Source organism: Oncorhynchus mykiss, chromosome 3, assembly GCF_057628025.1.
Source record: "Oncorhynchus mykiss isolate SJ-2025 chromosome 3, ASM5762802v1, whole genome shotgun sequence".
Lineage (NCBI taxonomy): Eukaryota > Metazoa > Chordata > Actinopteri > Salmoniformes > Salmonidae > Oncorhynchus > Oncorhynchus mykiss.
In genome coordinates, this window is record NC_143024.1 from 46,514,227 (window position 1) to 46,532,921 (window position 18,695).

The 18,695-nt window shown below is 43.2% G+C and overlaps 2 protein-coding genes across 52 annotated transcripts in view; one reads left to right on the forward strand and one right to left on the reverse strand.

Annotated features, from left to right (window-relative positions):
• Positions 1-4,098, forward strand: part of LOC110519409 (polycomb protein SCMH1) — a 47,369-nt gene extending 43,271 nt beyond the window's left edge. For 27 of the 50 annotated variants that reach the window (XM_021596532.3, XM_021596528.3, XM_021596567.3 and 24 more), the window contains 3 exons: positions 1,678-1,809; positions 2,028-2,161; positions 3,405-4,098. In XM_021596532.3, coding sequence (XP_021452207.1) covers positions 1,678-1,809; positions 2,028-2,161; positions 3,405-3,533 — 395 coding nt within the window. In that variant the 3' untranslated portion in view covers positions 3,534-4,098. Of the gene's footprint in view, positions 1-1,677; positions 1,810-2,027; positions 2,162-2,593; positions 3,109-3,404 lie in introns of all 50 variants that reach the window. The other 23 variants (XR_016494636.1, XR_016494637.1, XR_016494643.1 and 20 more) reach the window with 1 other exon arrangement.
• Positions 4,099-15,180: 11,082 nt separating this feature from the next.
• Positions 15,181-18,008, reverse strand: cited4b (Cbp/p300 interacting transactivator with ED-rich tail 4b). 2 transcript variants are annotated; one of them, XM_021596584.3, is made up of 2 exons: positions 17,722-18,008; positions 15,181-16,792 (listed from the first exon to the last, which is right to left on the reverse strand). In XM_021596584.3, exon 2 carries the CDS (start codon positions 16,781-16,783, stop codon positions 16,034-16,036), a length of 750 nt encoding a protein of 249 aa, XP_021452259.1. In that variant the 5' UTR covers positions 16,784-16,792; positions 17,722-18,008; the 3' UTR covers positions 15,181-16,033. The 2 variants fall into 2 exon arrangements, with proteins under 2 accessions (XP_021452259.1, XP_021452265.1); XM_021596590.3 differs by having other exon boundaries at positions 15,181-16,788; positions 17,722-17,922.
• Positions 18,009-18,695: the final 687 nt, after the last annotated feature.

Consider the following 18,695-nt stretch of genomic DNA (forward strand, 5'->3'; position numbering starts at 1 on the left):
AACATTTGCTATCTAACAGTCTCCTCATTGAAAACATCTGAAGTTCTTCAAAGGTAAATTATTTTATTTGAATGCCTTTCTGGTTTTTGTGAAAGTGTTGCCTGCTAAATGCTAACGATAATGCTAACGCTAAATGCTACGCTAGCTAGCTACTGTTACACAAATGATTGTTTTCCTATGGTTGAGAAGCATATTTTGAAAATCTGAGATGACAGTGTTGTTAACAAAAGGCTAAGCTTGAGAGCTAGCATATTTATTTAATTTCATTTGCGATTTTCATGAATAGTTAAAGTTGAGTGAAAACCTCCTTCCATCAGCAAGGGCATTGAAGATGAAACGTGACTGGGTCTTTCAGCATGACAATGATCCCAAACACACCGCCCGGGCAACGAAGGAGTGGCTTCGTAAGAAGCATTTCAAGGTCCTGGAGTGGCCTAGCCAGTCTCCAGATCTCAACTCCATAGAAAATCTTTGGAGGGAGTTGAAAGTCCGTGTTGCCCAGCAACAGCCCCAAAACATCACTGCTCTAAAGGAAATCTGCATGGAGGAATGGGCCAAAATACCAGCAACGGTGTGTGAAAACCTTGTGAAGACTTTCAGAAAACGTTTGACCTCTTGTCATTGCCAACAAAGGGTATATAACAAAGTATTGAGATGAACTTTTGTTATTGACCAAATACTTACTTTCCACCATAATTTGCAAATACATTCATTAAAAATCCTACAATATGATTTTCTGGATTTTTTTCTTCTCATTTTGTCTGTCATAGTTGAAGTGTACCTATGATGAAAATTACAGGCCTCTCTCATCTTTTTAAATGGGAGAACTTGCACAATTGGTGGCTGACTAAATACTTTTTTGCCCCACTGTATGTTCTCTCCCAGACTCATGGATAGACATTTTGGAGCGTAGCATAAGGTAACCAGTCCATCCAGTATGCATAATAATACAGTCCACACTCAATGGCGATTACTCAAATTTGTATAGGCTAGACCAATTATGTACCAAAGACATCTTAAATCAGTTTTGTTTTATGTTTTTTTGCCATGTGTATTATGTGGTAGTCTATGTATTGTGTAACGGCACAATCATAATTTTAATTGAGGTATTTTTCGGGCTTGGGCTCATAAATTAATGCGTATGCATAAGCTCTAAACTGCGTATTGGTGTTTTGAATGAATCATCACCTTAGAAAGCGCTGTCCATTTTGTTGTGTTAGGCTTTGAAACAACATCCACAACGACCATGTTTTACACTCACTTTCAACCTGCTGTTGAACTTCTTTCTTCAAATTGATCATCACATTGAGGCGAGTTTTGAAAGCGCAATACTGTTTTGATAATAAGTGATTTTCGATAACATTTGCATTGATGTCAGAGTAGTTGGAGGGACAATAGAGCCCTGAGTTCCAGGCCATTGGGACCTGATGGTCATTAGCAAGTTAGGTATTACCAAAGCATGTCCGGAGTGCATAAGAGGCTATTACCATGACTCAACAGTCGCATGGAATTTTACTGCGGTCATAACTCAAGACTGCCGGTGTGGCGATAATACGGTCACCGCAACAGCCCAAGGTATAGCCAGTAATGTCCCACTAAGCAAACTTTTTGACTACAGTTAAGCTACAGGTATGTCACTTGGGCCTGTCATTGACTCTCCTGTCCATGTTGTTCCAGGTGAGTCCTTCCTCATGGTGAACGGTGTAGGGGGTTCGGGGCACTTAAAAAAGAGCCCCCTGTCCCCAGGCTCGACAGGGCAGCCTCTGGGCCTGCGGTCCCCCACCAAGTTGCTACATCTCAACTCTTCAGGTCGGGGTTTATCTTTAATGCAGTGCATGTCATTAAAGGCAAAAATGATATTGTCCAGTGGATTTGATTTGATTTTTAGCCAAGCTAATTTATGGGTTGTGTATGGCTTTTCGGTAACACTTTAGATGGAGTTGCTCATCATCCCATAATAACAAACCCAACTGGTGATTGGTGACTAATGTTCCTCTGTATCTCTACTCTGACGCGCCATCCAACAGGCTCTGAGCGTTTCAGAGAGAGCCCTCGGCCCAGTGGCCAGGACCCCAACCTGTGGACGGTGAAGGACGTCATGCAGTTCATCAGAGACATAGACCCCCTACTGTCCCCCCACGCAGATCTCTTCAGAAAACACGTACGTATCTACAGAATTTAATAGAACAGTACTATCCTATTGTATATGTACGTATCAGCCTGACAGAACACTCAGCATAGAGGGACACTTACAGTGCATTCGGAAAGTATTCACACCCCTTGACTTTTTCCACATTTTGTGACTTTACAGCTTCATTCTAAAATGTATTAAATTGTTTTTTCCCCCTCAATCGACACACAATACCCCATAATGAGAAAGCAAAAACAGGTTTTTATAAACATTTTGCAAATGTATTTAAAAATTACAAATACAAAAAAAGATCACATTTACATATGTTTTCAGACCCTTTACTCAGTACTTTGTTGAAGCACATTTAGCAGTGATTAGAGTCTACCCAAGAATCTTCTTGGGTATGACGCTACAAGCTTGGCACACCTGTATTTAGGGAGTTTCTCCCATTCTTCTCTGCAGATCCTCTCAAGCTCTGTCAGGTTGGATGGGGAGCGTCGCTGCACAGCTATTTTCAGGTCTCTCCAGAGGTGTTTGATTGGGTTCAAGTCCGGGCTCTTGCTGGGCCGCTCAAGGACATTCAGAGACTTGTGTCGAAGCCACTCCTGAGTCTTGGTGGTTCCAAACCTTTTTCATTTAAGAATGATGGAGGCCACTGTGTTCTTGGGGACCTTCATCCTGCAGAATTTCTTTGGTAGCCGTCCCCAGATCTGTGCTTTGACACAATCCTGTCTCGGATCTCTACGGACAATTCCTTCGAACTCATGGCTTGGTTTTTGCTCTGACATGCACTGTCAACTGTTTGACCTTATATAGACAGTTGTGTGCCTTTCCAAATAATGTCCAATCAATAGAATTTACCACAGGTGGACTCCAATCAAGTTGTAGAAACATCAAGGAAAATCAATGGAAACCGGATGCACCTGAGCTCAATTTCGAGTCTCATAGCAAAGGGTCTGAATACTTATGTAAATAAGGTATTTCTGTTTTTGTTTTTAATACATTTTCAAACATGTATAAAAAACTGTTTTCACTTTGTCATTATGGGATAATGTGTGTACATTGATGAGTGAAAAAAAGAATTGTATCCCTTTTAAAATATGGCTCTAACATAACAAAATGTGGAAAAAGTCAAGGGGTGTGAATACTTTCCCAATGCACTGTATGTTTTGCCATTGTTTATAGTGGAAGTATTTTCAAATTCTTAAGTGTTTTGTTGAGTTTATAACCTTAATAGCAAATGAAAATGTTATCCCACTCCTATGTTTTGCAGGAGATTGATGGCAAAGCCCTCTTGCTACTACGCAGCGACATGATGATGAAATACATGGGCTTGAAGCTCGGGCCTGCCCTAAAACTCACATTCCACATCGACAAGCTCAAACATGGACGCCCAAATTGAACTCATCAGCGTCCCGTCCCCCCCTCCCCTCTACAGGATATAATGCACAGCATACTACTGGACTAACCATCACATGTCGCATCCGCCACTAGGCTATGATACCTGGTGTCATATATCCCCTCCCTTTCTCTGCCGCATCTAAGAAGCCCTGTGGCGAACTTCTCTTATTTACATTTTATTTCTATTGTGTGGCACAATCCAGCCCTACGGCAGCATTGGATATGCAGACTGACTGACTCGCCCACAGCTCCTCCTCATCCATCATGTTACTTGCCTGTTTTTCTATTCCATATTCTCTTACAACAACCTCTACCAATGATGCCCTCCCTGTGTGTAGCCATTTTTTACTGAAATGGCCATTTTAGGACAGAGTTTGTATTACATTGTTTTTGATCACTTTTTTTTGTGCCTTCCCTGGAAAATATGGACTTGCATTAAGCCATTTTGGCTGTTTTGTATGAAATAAGTATACTGAACAAAAATATAAATGCAACATGTAAACTGTTGGTCCCATGTTTCATGAGCTGAAATAAAAGATCCCAGAAATGTTCCATACGCACAAAAAGCTAATTTCTCTCAAATCTTGTTTACATCCTTGTTAGTGAGCATTTTTCATTTGCCAAGGTAATCCATCCACTTGACAAGTGTAGCATATCAAGAAACTGATTAAACAGCATGATCATTACACAGGTGCACCTTGTGCTGGGTACAATAAAAGGCCACTCTAAAATGTGCTGTTTTGCCACAGATGTCTCAAGTTGTGGCATGCTGACTGCAGGAATGTCCACCAGAGCTGTTGCCAGAGAATTGAATGTCCATTTCTCTGCCATACGCCGCCTCCAACCTCATTTTATAGAATTTGGCAGTACTTCCAACCAGCCTCACAACCGCAGACCACGTGTAACCACGCCAACCCAGGACCTCCACATCTGGTTTCTTCACCTGCGGGATCGTTTGAGACCAGCCACCCGGACAGTTGATGAAACTGTGGGTTTACTGTGAATTTCTGCACAAACTGTCAGAAACCGTCTCAGGAAAGCTCATCTTTGTGCTCATCGTCCTCACCAGTGTCTTGACCTGACAGCAGTTCGGCGCCGCATCCGACTTCAGTAGGCAAATGCTCACCTTCGATGGCCAGTAGCACGCTGGAGAAGTGTGCACTTCACAGATGAATCCCGGGTTCAACTGTACCGGGCAGATGGCAGATAGCGTGTATGGTGTCGTGTGGGTGAGCAGTTTGCTGATGGCAATGTGAACAGAGTTCCCCATGGTAGCAGTGGGGTTATGGCAGGCATAAGCTACGGACAAAGAACACAATTGCATTTTATCATGACGAGATCCTGACGCCCATTGTCGTGCCATTCATCCTTGCGGCCCCATGTCGCAAGGAAATGTACACAGTTCCTGGAAGATGAAAATGTACCAGTTCTTCCATGGCCTGCATACTCACCAGACATTTCACCCATTTGAGCACGTTTGGGATGCTCTGGATTGACGTGTACGACAGCGTGTTCCAGTTCCCACCAATATCCAGCAACTTCGCACTGCCATTGAAGAGTGGGACAACATTCCACAGACCATAATCAACAGCCTGATCAACTCTTTGCGAAAGAGATGAGGCAAATGGTGGTCACACCAGATACTGACTGGTTTTCTGATCCACGCACTACCTTTATTTTTAAAGATATGTGACCATCATATGCATATCTGTATTGCCAGTCATGTGAAATCCATAGATTATGGCTTTTCTGTAAATTAACTTTACCTTAGTAAAGTCTTTTAAATTGTTGCACATTGCGTTTTATATTTTTGTTCAGTGTAATTAATTCCAGGGGAAAAAACTAGGTTTCTCCCAGCTGTTTGGGATTTGTTCTGAATTTATTTTTGTTTGGAGGCTTGCTTTTCAAACAGTATGACACACTACATTATCAAAACACATTATACTGTGCTGAAGAAATACTGACATGATAAACTGTTGCTTTATCTTGTTATGGATGTTTACAATGACTGTTGTTATTTGTACTTTTTTCATTTTTATACTATATTATTAGAGTTCATACATTGAGAGCTTTATCATACTCATTAATGTTCAATAAAATATATAATAACTGTTTATCTGTCAGTCATACTTTCTTAATTTGTAAACCGTATGGGAGTAGCATGAAGTTATTTAGCCGACATCCACATAGCAGTTTTTGGTTGGTCGAACTGTGTTAGAGTTGTCAAGTCCACATACCTAAAGCGGACATTGCCATTAAGATAAATCCCATGAAGCCTTGTTTGCAAGTTCGAACACTGGAATGTGAGATGTAATTTACACCTCGATTAGGCTGATGGTAGTCCTCATTTTGTTTAATGTAATTTCTATATAGCCCACACTTTCTCGTTCTGAACATCTAAAGGTTAATGGGACGGGTGTGGCTTCATGAAAATGATCAAGAACAGCTGCTCACTGATTTGACATCTCCAACACGATTACACCTTGGTTATCGACATTAACACTTGATCTGATTGAATCTTGGCCAAAGTCTCAAGATGAGTGAATAGCATGAGTTATGCAGTAATTGTTTTTGTACATTTTCAGTTTTGGTATAGTGGATCAAGATTGAGTAAATATTGAAATCATACTCTTTATTGCTCCAGGAAATTTTAGATGAACGACAGTTGACCAACAGAGGGCAGGTGAGCTCCATCCTCCTTGATTCCTCTCCTTGAGGCTCAGGCACATGTTCTGCCATGAGTCAGTCACAATCTTGTTATTTGCAGAGGACATACTATTTGCATACGGTTTTTGCCTTTGAGGTGTCCCAAGTGATGCTGCAACTTAATTAGCCCATATGTTGCGTAACACCTGGGTGCTTATTGAATTTAGTACCTCTTTTCTGACTGGTGAGCTAGATTCTCCAAAGCAAATTTGAACAAGGCTTACATCAACGGTCGCCTATTATTTTCGTGTTTCCCTGACAAAATAGCTTACTAGGAAAGTGATATTGATTTAAAGTGTGAATGAGAGGTAGGCCTGTGTGCTTGACGTGTATTGATTGCAGCAGAAGCATTGAAAGTGCGGATATAACCACATCCTCACAGCAAAAACAGGAAAGTGCATGTGAGGGTTAACTGACCAGACCCACTGATCAGTGCCGATTAGGGAGGTGTGTGTATATGCGTGCGTGTCAGTTAGACTTGTTCCTGTGTGTGTGTGTATTTATGTGCCTGTGTGCAAGACGATTACGACTTATGGTCAGGGCCCATCCAAGGGTATAGGCTATGTTTGTTGATGTCTAATAGTAGCCACAGTGTCATTCATGAAAAAAAATAGCTATTTATAGACCTCCCAGCTCCTTGCTCTTTATGTTGTGCTCATATCATGTAAGTTTCACAAACACTGAACAAACATGAGTGAGTCAGGTTTAAACTGCTGACAGGGAGGTGAGCAGAGACCATGGCGTTAACAGAATGCCCACAGGTTTAGCTAACCGATTGTGATATTCTAGTGGGGATGCCAGAGACTTGTAGGAAAGAACCGACTAGGAAATTCTCTACCCTTTGAGCAGAATTACATTGAAAATATGTATTTTAAACATATTTTCTAGACGTTGAAATCAGGTTAATTTTCAGTTCTGATGAAAGATGAAAGTATGTATTTTCCAAACATTGAAAACGGATGCAGAACGCATCGGAGTAGGATTCTATTGTATTGACACACACTACTCAGCCCATACACACAGACCTGTGCGGCATAAACAATTAGAGCTGCAGTATGCCTATATGCAAATAGACCATTGTCGTGACATTGGATTGATTGTGACGACTGCTGTTCATCGAATGATTGGCGGTTTATAATTACGTGATTAAATTAATCAGGTAATTATTAACTCAATAACCTGGGGCACCATGGGAAAGTTTGGCTTTATTGAGTTTCTATTTCCCAAATTAACTGAAAGAATATCAGAATATCGATTTTACAACAGTCGCTAATTAATTCATTTCCTCTACAGTGTCATTCTGAACGTCGCATAATCCGGGAATCTGAATCTTTGTTGGGGTACACCAGGCAGGGTGCCTCGCAAAGCAGGTTTTTCAAGGAAGCCACAGGTTCATTGTGAGTGCCATCCCAAACTAATGGGGTGTCTTTCTGAAGAAGACAGGTCAAAGGCTTTGACAAGTCGGCATAGTTTTCGATTAATTGAATGGAGTAATTACATACTCCCTAGAAACTGCGCATCTCATGAATGTTTGTAGGTGTTTTGATGTTGCAGACTGCTTGGATTCTGTTAGACTGTGGCAGGATGCCCTCAGCACCCACCAGAAGCCCAACGTAGTTTACCTTGGTTCTGCGCCATTGCCATTTCACGATGGCCAAACTTCCTGATGGCCCCTGCCGTCCCAAGTTGGGTAAGAACGTGGTCCAACTTGTTGAGGTGATGTGACCAAGACTCAACTTCTCATGAGAACGTTGTCCATGTAGATTGTCGTCCCCCTGGATGCTGCATCTGGCATTGCCTTGTGCAGGAAGATGTTGAACTCTGAGGGGGAGTTCACATACCTGAACAGGCAACAATTGAATGTGAAGAGCTTGTTCGAGAAAGAAAAAGCCAACTTGTGTTGGTCACGAGGGTCAACTGTCATGGTCCAGAAACCATTCACCACATCGACGGTGCAGAAATACTTGGCGTTTGCCACCTTTGGCAACTATTGGTCCAGCTGTGTCATTGGCCAATGAGACAACAGAACCAGCTTGTTGAGTTGTCTATAGTCAACGGTAAGATGCCATTTACCCGTTGGTTTCAGAACAGACCACACGGGAGTGTTGTACGTACTGTTATATTCCCTGATTATCTGTTTAGCTAATGGGGAGTCGATAATCTCTTGTACTGCTGCGTACGCTGCCAGTGGAATTTTGTATTGTCTCACAAATGTAGGAGGCCCAATCACGGGAACAACAAGTTAAAAATCATGGAAGGAGTAATCAATCAATGTTTCTAGCTGAGTGTGCCGAGGAATGGAAATATCCGCATGAGTCAGATTATGTACCAGGAGGTAAGTGGATCTAGCATTTAGTTCCAATAGCGGGTTGCCATATAGTTTTGGTTAGCGTTTAGATCGTTGTTGAACACTTTGTTGCCCTTGTTAAGCTTGTTACCCTTGTGTCCTGACCCTTTGTGAGGGTTAGGTGCAGGGATATAGCGGTCAGGTCGACCTCTACGGGACCTGTTAGGTTGGGGATGTTCATCATAGCTATTGTTACTGCGGTGGTTATCGGTGTGGTGGTTACTTGGTAGCCACCCCCTTTGTGCGGCATCTTTCACCGCACTTGTCCCTGATGCCACACCTTCCAATTAGAGGGATGGTTCCCGCCCAAGCTCTAAAATCGAGCTGTCCGGGCTCTTAGCCCAGCTTGCTTTTGATGCTTCAAAAGCAGTGCTTGCAAGCTCTCGGAGTGTCGAGATCGGCAAACCAACGTGGGCAGTAGAGCCCAAGTAGTTGATGAAGTTGGGAGACATGTTTGACAGAAACAGTTGTTTGAATCCTAATAGGTCTACCATTCCTGTTTCAGTGAGCATGACAAAGTAAGCTGAACGAAGCCTATAAGCTTGTGGGTGTTCATTTCGAGCTTGTCTGATATTGTTAGCTAATGAGCTGTTGTGTTTGCGAGTCGCAGAACCACCGAATTCTATTTTCAAAACTTTGGCAAGTTTAGCTTAGTCATTTTGCACGTGTTGCTCTTGTAGGCGGATTAACCTTGTCACGTGTCTGTTGGATGTTCGCTTCAACAGGTAGAGCCTGTCGGCATTCGTAGCGTTTGGTTAGCCATCCTCTATGTCTGCGAAGAATGCTGTTTGGCTTTCCTGAAACGGTCAAAGTGGCGGAAGTTTTTGGTGATTTTGTCAAGGCGATCCCCGCCAAGTGCGCAGGGAGCATCGGCACCCTCCCGTAGGGAATTGTGGGCCGAAAGGCCAAGAGGAAAAGTCAAGCTGTGGTTGTGTTGGCAGGGAGGCGCCATGTCACTGTGGGCCGAATGGCCAAGAGAAAAATGCTGAAATCTCCTGTTGTCTACATTACCTCGTTCCCTGAGCTCCGGATGTGAGCTAGGTTGCTTGGTTCGGTCATCCCGCGATAACACGTGACTGTTCTGGAGTTCCTGCAGATGATACCTAAGGGTGGTATTCTGCTGCATCGCTACAGAGGGTAGTGCGCATGGCCCAGTACATCACTGGGGCCAAGGTTACTGACATCCAGGACCTACAGTACCAGTCAAAAGTATTGACACACCTACTCAAACTGCCTCTGGAAGCAACATTAGCACAATAACTGTTTGTCTGGAGCTTCATGAAATGGGTTTCCATGGCCGAGCAGCCACACACATGCCTAAGATCACCATGTGCAATGCCAGTTGTTGGCTGGAGTGGTGTAAAGATTGCCGCCATTGGACTCTGGAACAGTGGAAACGTATTCTCTGGAGTGATGAATCATGCTTCACCACTTGGCAGTCCGATGGACAAATCTGGGTTGGGAGGATGCCAGGAGAACGCTACCTGCCCGAATGCATAGTGCCAACTGTAAAGTTTGGTGGAGGAATAATGATCTGGGGCTCTTTTTCATGGTTCGGGCTAGACCCCTTTAGTTCCAGTGAAGGGAAATCTTAACGCTACATCATACATTCTAGAATATTCTGTGCTTTCAACTACGTGGCAACAGTTTGGGGACATCCCTTTCCTGTTTCAGCATGACAATGCACACAAATGTACACAAAGCAAGGTGCATACGTAAATGGTTTGTCGAGATTGGTGTGGAATAATTTGAATTCCTTGCACAGAGCCCTGACCTCAACACCATCAAACACCTTTGGGATGAATTTGAACACTGACTGCGAGTCAGGCCTAATCGCTCAACATCAGTGCTCGACCTCACTGCTCTTGTGGCGGAATGGATTGTAAGTCCCCACAGCAATGTTCCAACATCTAGTTGAAAGCCTTCCCAGAAGAGTGGATGTTGTTATAGCAGCAAAGGGGAGACCACCTCCATATTAATGCCCATGATTTTGGAATGAGATGCTCGATGAGCAGATGTCCACATAATTTTGGTAATGTAGTGTATCATACAAATTGTAATTCGAAACATTTCATACAAAATGGATGGAGGACATCCAAAAAGTAATACATACCATACCAAACGTCACATATCATACTAATAGTTCTGGATTTTTGTTTACTATATTACGTTTACCCCTGAGTCCAGTTTGAAGGCAGTGGTTTTAGCCAGGTGGTGTAGCGAGACAGGTGTGAACACAGCCAGAGGTTGACCAAAGGGATAAAGTGTTCAGGCCACCTCTACCTCTCTGGCGTCCCAGAATGCTTTCACTGTCAGCAGAATGGATGTGCTGTAGGGTCTTTCTCTAATTGCCTCAGGTCTTGGTATGCATGCTGAATGGAGAGCAGCCCTCTCCTTGGGTTCCTGTGACCTTGTTTGTGAGACAATCGTGGCTGAAAAGCCCCGTCTCAGCACCCCCAGGTCTCTGCAGATGGTGCCGGCTAATGTCAGGAAATGTTGCAGCAACGGTTGCAGGAACGTAGCTGATTGGTCACATGTCAGCAAGGGTATTATCTCTCAAGGGGAAAAGAAAATCTCTCAAACACACTCACATGGCTTCCTCAGTCAGTGAAAACATTGCTGTAAAAGTATAGAAACATGAACAAGAATACTGTGTGGCGCGTGATGGGTTGGATTTCAAGGTATGAGCATTGCAAGTAATGGGCAAGTAATGGGCTCCCTGCCATGCAGGACCTCTATACCAGTCGGTGTCAGAAGGCCGTAAAAATTGTCAGACTCCAGCCACCCAAGTCATGGAATGTTCTCTCTGCTTCCGCCTCGCAAGCGGTACCGATGTACCAAGTCTAGAACACCAAGCCATAAGACTTCTATGTAGTTAGTTACAGTAAATAGTTAACCAATAGCTACCCGGACTATCTGCATTGACCCTTTTTGCACTAACTCTTTTGACTCATCACATACATTGCATTCGGAAAGTATTCAGACACCTTGACTTTTTCACGCATTTTATTCAAAAAAATTTTTTTATTTTTTTTTATGTCCTCATCAATCTACACACTATAATTACACCATTATTACAAAGCAAAACAATTTTTTTATAAATGTTTGCAAATTTCTACAAAAATTTCTACAAACACCTGTATTCGCCATTCTTCTCTGCAGATCCTCTCAAGCTCTGTCGGGTTGGATGGGGATCGTCGCTGCACAGCTATTTTCAGATCTCTCCAGAGATGCTTGATTGGGTTCAAGTCTGGGCTCTGGCATTCAGAGACTTGTCCCAAAGCCACTCTTGCGTTGTCTTGGCTGTGTGCTTAGGGACATTATCCTGTAGAAGTCTACACCTGTTCGTAAGAAGAATGTGACAAATACAATTTGATTTGATGTCCTCTGAATTATCTCACACCAGTGAAGCTGCAGTTAGTTTATTTACCTTCTAGATGGTGAGAAGTAAATTCAGATTTAGGTCCTAAAACAACCATTCTCTGCAAATAGTCAGAATGCAGGCATGCAGGATAATACAACCTCCCACATTCAACCAGGCTTTCAGGAACCTGCCCCTGCTATCAATAAATAACTCCACATCTGATCCTGTGTTTGTTCTGTCCTAATTCCCGTGAGGCTTCTACTTAGTCATCAAATAATCAAATAAACTACAAACTTTAGGGTCAACGTTTTTTTCTGAATAATATAGTGATAATATAGTCCAATCACTACAACATAGTTGAAATCCCTGAATAGGATATTTTAGTGGGACAGCGGGAAGCTCACTCAATGTCATATTTATAAAGGGAATAGCCTACAGCATGAGATACAACTGCAAATAAGGGCGTATAGACGAGAGCCAATGCAATGATTAAAAAAAATATGACAAAACAGAATTGCTAGCACTTTATGAGACAGATAATTCATAGCAAAATACTAGTGTTATCCAGTTAGCATGTTTGATCAGCCTGCAGGCTTGGACAGCTTGCTTTATCAGAGAGGGGTTGGGGGGTGGGGACCACAGCCCATGCGTGACTAGGAATGGCCACTGTGCCCTCATTGGTGCAGGGCCCTGAGATTACACTGAGCTCATGAGAAGCCTCGACACCAGCTGTAGTACCTGGAAATAGAACGCTTGGGCCTGTTCAGGAGGTAGACATGTAAAGTTTACATAGAACTGACTACCATGTGTAACAGAGAATGAGAGGAATATTAACATTACGCAATATATTTCCAGATGCAACAATCTGATATTTTAGCCCCAGTATGATCTCTCATCCCCAGTGTGGGGGTGCTGAAGCTAGGAGCTGTTAGAGATACAAATGGATAGGCTTGTGTAGAACGGACCATGTGTAACAGAGAATGAGAGGAATATTAGCCCTATACTTGTTTCCATACGCAACAGTGCGATCCGTCTGCCCAAGTGAGGGTGCTTGAACACTGTTTAGGGGTGGTCTTTGTCAGGAATCCTAGGGCCTCTTAGGGGTAAATCCCACAGAGAAATCCCCATGCACCAAAAACTCTGCCCACTTAATTTCAAGAAGTAGTTTCTAATGTAACTTTTTTTTTAACATTGGAGAATTTCCTTGGTGTTTATATGCAGAATTGTGTTTCTATCGGTCTTTCTCTCCATGTGGGTTTTGGAGCTTTGACATAAGAGAAAACAGCAAGCCGACACAAGAAGAAGACAAGTTGCATAGCTAGCAGTTGTTGTGGGTGGGCTGCCTTGTCTGAGAGAAAGAGAAAAACAGAAACAGGCTAACTGTAAACGTCTCCCAGTCACACCCCGATTAACCCATGTCTAGACTGGCCCCTCTGTAGGTAACAAACATAACAAGGGATTGAGTGAGCAAACAGAGGAAATTTGGGACAGAATCCCATTTAACTCTGGATGCACAATGCTTAAGAAACCACCTCTTTTTTTTATTGATGCTAAAGAGGGACCTTGCAATGCAGTGTTTTCAGATATAGTGTGTGGAGCCAGTGTTTTGTCAGTTAGTCCTCCTGCCTCAGCACAACCTGCACTGTCCTGGCAGTTTCCAGGAAGACCCTGTAGACTGGGCAGGGACCCTGCAACCATTACTAAGGATGGTGCCATGAGGGGCAGCACAATTGTAGCTTATGCCCCAGCCTTTCTCATGACAACCCAAGTAAAACCCACAATGCCCTCGGCTGAATCTAGAGTTGTGTTTGGCAAACACAAATGTAAGTTACATTAAGATCAAGTGAGTTTCATTTAGAGCAAGCCACCAGTTGATTCCATGTTTCAATTTGGCAGTAAAGGCCGACTTGTTCTACACAATTGAACCACTGAAAATAGATACTCTTTTAGAATGAGTTAGACAAAAAGCGAGGACTTGTTACTCATCAAGTTGCATAAAAATATCTTAAACTGGCCACATGTAACTTTTTGGTCAACCTGACCAAATGCACATATACATGTGAGTTAGATTATCATTCTACTGGAAAGCAAGTCTAAGAAGCAGTATATCTGTTCTATGTGCGCTATTTCTATGCTTCCCATTCTTCCCGTTTTGTTTTTGCATCTTTTACTTTCGGTTTTGTACACCATCTTCAAACAGCTGAAACAATATTTTTGGTTATGTAAAATATATTTTAACAGCAGCTTAGATGGTACAATGACACTCTACACTATACTAGCTTATTTTGTCACTAACTGAAATTAGGCGAACTATGAGTTTTAGCAACCAGGAAATGGCGGAGCGATTTCTGCATAATGCACCTTTAACTGTTAGATGTGGAGGTGATATTCCCATAACATGACATCAATCAAGCATGCCATGCCCTGAGGCAAACCCCAACCCCATAGAATACTAAGAAACTCATTAGAATTGATATCAGGTGGCTAATACATTGCAAAAGTCTAGGAAGCCATGCTTGTATATGCCATTTGTTATTGGCACAAACCTATATTAATTTTGCTTCCCCAACCACCCATGAAGTGAATTCTCTGTCACTAAAGGTGTACCATACTTCTCTTTGCCCGTGGGGTAGTAATTCACATGGGATGAATTCAGTTAAACACCCCATCAAGTTAAGCGTAGATTAACCCTGGCCTGCTCCACCTCCCCCGCCATACACATGCCTAGATCTCACCTACTTTTTTTTACCCAGCAACAGATAAGAGTTATGGCAACTTCTAGGAACCAGGACATTCATTCCTCAATCGCTGTTTATTCATGGAGTCGGGATGATCAGGAATGCAATGACTAAAACCACAATGTGGGTCCTTCTCCATATCAAAAGGTCAAGAATTCAGCTTAGAAATTCAGCTTTTTGGTGGATAGCAGTGCACCTTTGAGTTTGATTTTAACACACCAGTCATCATTTTCCATGACAGGATTGAAGGCGATTTGCTGCTTTCAGCAGTAAAACGTCACAGTCACCACAAGACTGTGCATACCTTGAGGGAAATAAAAGATCTTCCTAAGAAACAGGGACACCTTTGAGATAAACTAATTCAGTATTGAGTTATTTAATATCCTGGACCCTGCAGGATGGAAAGCCCTGAATTGGCCTATTCCCTTTAGCCCACCAGGTTACCTTTAAATGCCTGATGGAGTTGTGCAATGAATGTAAAAGCAGGCCACACTTATATCCAGGCCATTTTTATTGATCCTCAAAACCCTTTTACAACCCCCCGTCTTGACCACAAAGGTCAAGATAAAAAACACAGCAATAAAGTAAAGAAAATAATAATAACATTGGCATAATTAAGGCAGTTCTACATCTTACATAGACTTTCCTGTAGTAACACAGATTTAGACAGTACAAGCAGTAGGTTCGAGAACATCGCAGTGAAAAGCAACACTTGCCAAAAGTGAGCTATTCACTTATGATGGACTTCCATTCAAATCCATTAAATGACATTCTACTTGTAGAGAGAAATCCTTGGAGAGAAATCCAAGCTCTTGGAAGATCCAAAATTAATTTGAGGGGCTTTACTTCCCCCTGATCTTACCCAAAACACAAAAAGCACTTGATCCTCTCTCTGGAAGATCTGTCAGTCTCTGGTTTGTTCTATATTAATTTCTCAGAGAGTAATAAATAAATACATCTTACTACTAAATTGCCATTGAGTCCAAGGTAGGAGGCAAGTGTCTTAACATTGTTCAGAGTGGCTTCTCAAATTTAGCAGTTTTGTTTACATTCATCCTTGGAGAGAAGAGATGCGGGAGGACGATGTCCCTATACAGGTGAGCTGCGACCCAACACAGAACCACACCTCTGGTCACTTCACAAATGACACCATAGCACTGTAGTTATCCAGACCAGCGTCTCTCGCTCACTCTTCTCTGCCTTTCACTGCGTCCAAGCAGTTACAGTGAAAGGCACAACACAAAAAGCTGAATTGTCTCCAGTGGGCAACACTCTACTCAAGTCTTTCCAAACTTTCCACCCCTCCAGGCCCCTTCACAGCATCATTGACTCAGGTCCTCTCTCACTCAGCAGCTGACGGTGCTGGGCAGCTGTTTGCTCACAAAGTCTGAGATGAAGTCAAACTCGTTCTGGCCCAGGAAGAGTTCGGGCAGCTCCTGAATGCGGTCCAGGCCCAGCTCCATGACCAGGGACGTCAAAACCTCCTCGTCAATCATGTCTGCGTCCATGCCGTTCAAGGCTAGTGCCGGCCCAGCCATCTGCTGCATGTTAGCCAGCTGGGCCGGGCCAATGCGGTACTGGGCTGCCCCGTTGCCCATGTGGTTGCTGTTCATGGGCCCCAGTGGATGTCCGTGATACTGGGTGTTGAGTTTTTGCAGATGCATGCTGGCCATGAGCTGCTGGGACGTGAGACCACCATTCATATACTGCTGTTGTTGCTGTGGGTGCTGCTGGGCCTGCTGTTGCTGGCTCATGTGATGGTGCTGGGGGTGGTGTTGCTGCTGGGCCTGCCCGTTGTTGTACATTATGTTACCAGACGTCATTTGGTGGTGGCCCATCTGAGCCCCGTTGAGCTGTCCGTTCACGGGCCCCACCATGCCTTGCCGCTGCCTCATGGCCACCTCCATGGTGGCCTGCTGCTGAGGTCCCCCGCCGTAGTGCATCATCTGGCCATTGGGCAGGGCTCGGAGGCCAGGCTGAGGCACCACGTGCTGCTGGTGGCCTGCCTGCAGGCCTCCGTTCATGCCCATTCTGTAGCCGTGGAGGCCCCCACCCACAGAGCTGTGGTTCATGGGCATCATTAGATGATCTGCCATGGCTCCTGTCTTTGAGCATAGAGGAAACACAATTAAAGCGATGCAGTTGATTTTCAACCCCTCATGTAGGTAGGTAGAAGTCCAATGAGCATGCAGTAGCCTACATTTGGCACGATTGAAACCAATTAGTGAATAGGACATATGACTTGGCTGCACTAGAGGAACCTGTCTGGATGCATAAGAGCAGTTTGTGGCAGTTCGTGTAGAAAAACGGGTTGATTTGGCAACAAGACAATTTATTTCGATATATGAGGTTTGAGAAATATTGTTACGCAATATTATTTCCTGGAAATATGTAGCCTACAATGTCCTAAACTGGCAGAGTGAAACCACAGGAGACGCTTCCTATTCAAGAACCGCTGGGTTTGTGCTCTTTTCGCGAACACTAGAAAGCCTTTCCATGTCTTCCTCAGCGTCACTGCAAATACTCCTTTGTGCCTTGCCGATTGAAACACAGGTAGGCTAATTATCAACCTTGTTACCTTTAAAACTAGATATTCGATTGATTTAACAGATTATAAAATGCGTCTCGGTTAGTGATGCATTAATTATAATTTGGTTTATATTCCCTCCACAGTGCACATCAAACACAATGAAACCAGCTCGGTTATTTTATGCACGTTGCAACAAAGAAGCGATACATTGGCATTATTCATTCTCCAACAACTGTAGCCTATATTATATGGTTGTTCAAATTTAGGATTGCTTCCCAAATTCAATGCATAACATCCATTACGTCTACGACCTCCTCCCTTTGTTAATACACACCACTATTTTATTTCAATCAAATATTTCTAGCCTACAATTGCATTGCTGATTAATTATTCCCATACTCCTAAAAACAACGAAAAGGCAAACAATGGATCAGCAACCCCAAGACCTTCACACAAACGCCAGACAGCGAATTCTACAATAAATGCATTAAAACAAACACGTACCCGTATCTACTCGGATTAAAATTCAGGGATTTTGCTACTGCTACGTTTTATTTGAGTTTTGCACTGCAAAGCGAAGTGTCTCCAGATTACAGTATGTATTCCACAGGGTTGCGCTTCATGCTCAAGCAGGGCCGATGCACAGATTGCCGCATCAGATCTTGAAACAACTGCCTATTTTCTGGGTCAACTCAGGGATTATACATCTAAAAAAAAACTCAGGGGAGGCATGGGGGGAGAGAGAGGTGGAGCTACGGTTGCCTCTCCTTTGTTCCGATTGGTCTCTACTTGATATAGTTGTGCATGTGCATAGAAAAAAGGAGTGGAGTACTGTGACACACTAGCCAATTTGAATACCCCACCCCTCTGTATTTTTTTAATAATCAATGATTCTCCCATAGAGAATGACAGAGGCCTCTAGTGGCCAGTTTTAGTATGGGCAATGCCATTGAGGATGTCCATGCTTCTGCCATTTTAAAGTAGTCAACTTTTTATTTAACTAGGCAAGTCAGTTAAGAACAATTTCTTATTTACAATGACAGCCTACCCCGGCCAACCCAGTACTACATTGGGCCAATTGTACGCCACCCTATGGGACCCCAATCACGGCCAGATGTGATACAGCCTGGATTCGAACCAGGGACTGCAGTGACACCTCTTGCACTGAGATGCAGTGCCTAAGACTGCTGCAGCACTCTGGAGCCTATTGCTATGGTTTCTCCCCTTCTCTGATAAATGTGGACAACAATGTGTTTTAATAAAATGATCTTGTTTCTAAGATGTCGCTGGGTTTTAGTTTAACACACAAATACTATATAATTCATAAGTTACAGTGGGAAATGTGTTTAATTATAATAGATAGGTAGGTGGTTTGTGTGTCTGTTTGTCTACACCTACTGGAGTGTGTGTGTGTGTGTGTGTGTGTGTGTGTGTGTGTTTCATCTCAAAGATCACTGAGAGTCTATGTGATATACCAG

Excerpts from the sequence above, each read along its gene's own strand:
- cited4b (XM_021596584.3), bottom strand. The coding sequence starts at position 16,783 with ATGGCAGATCATCTAATGATGCCCATGAACCACAGCTCTGTGGGTGGG.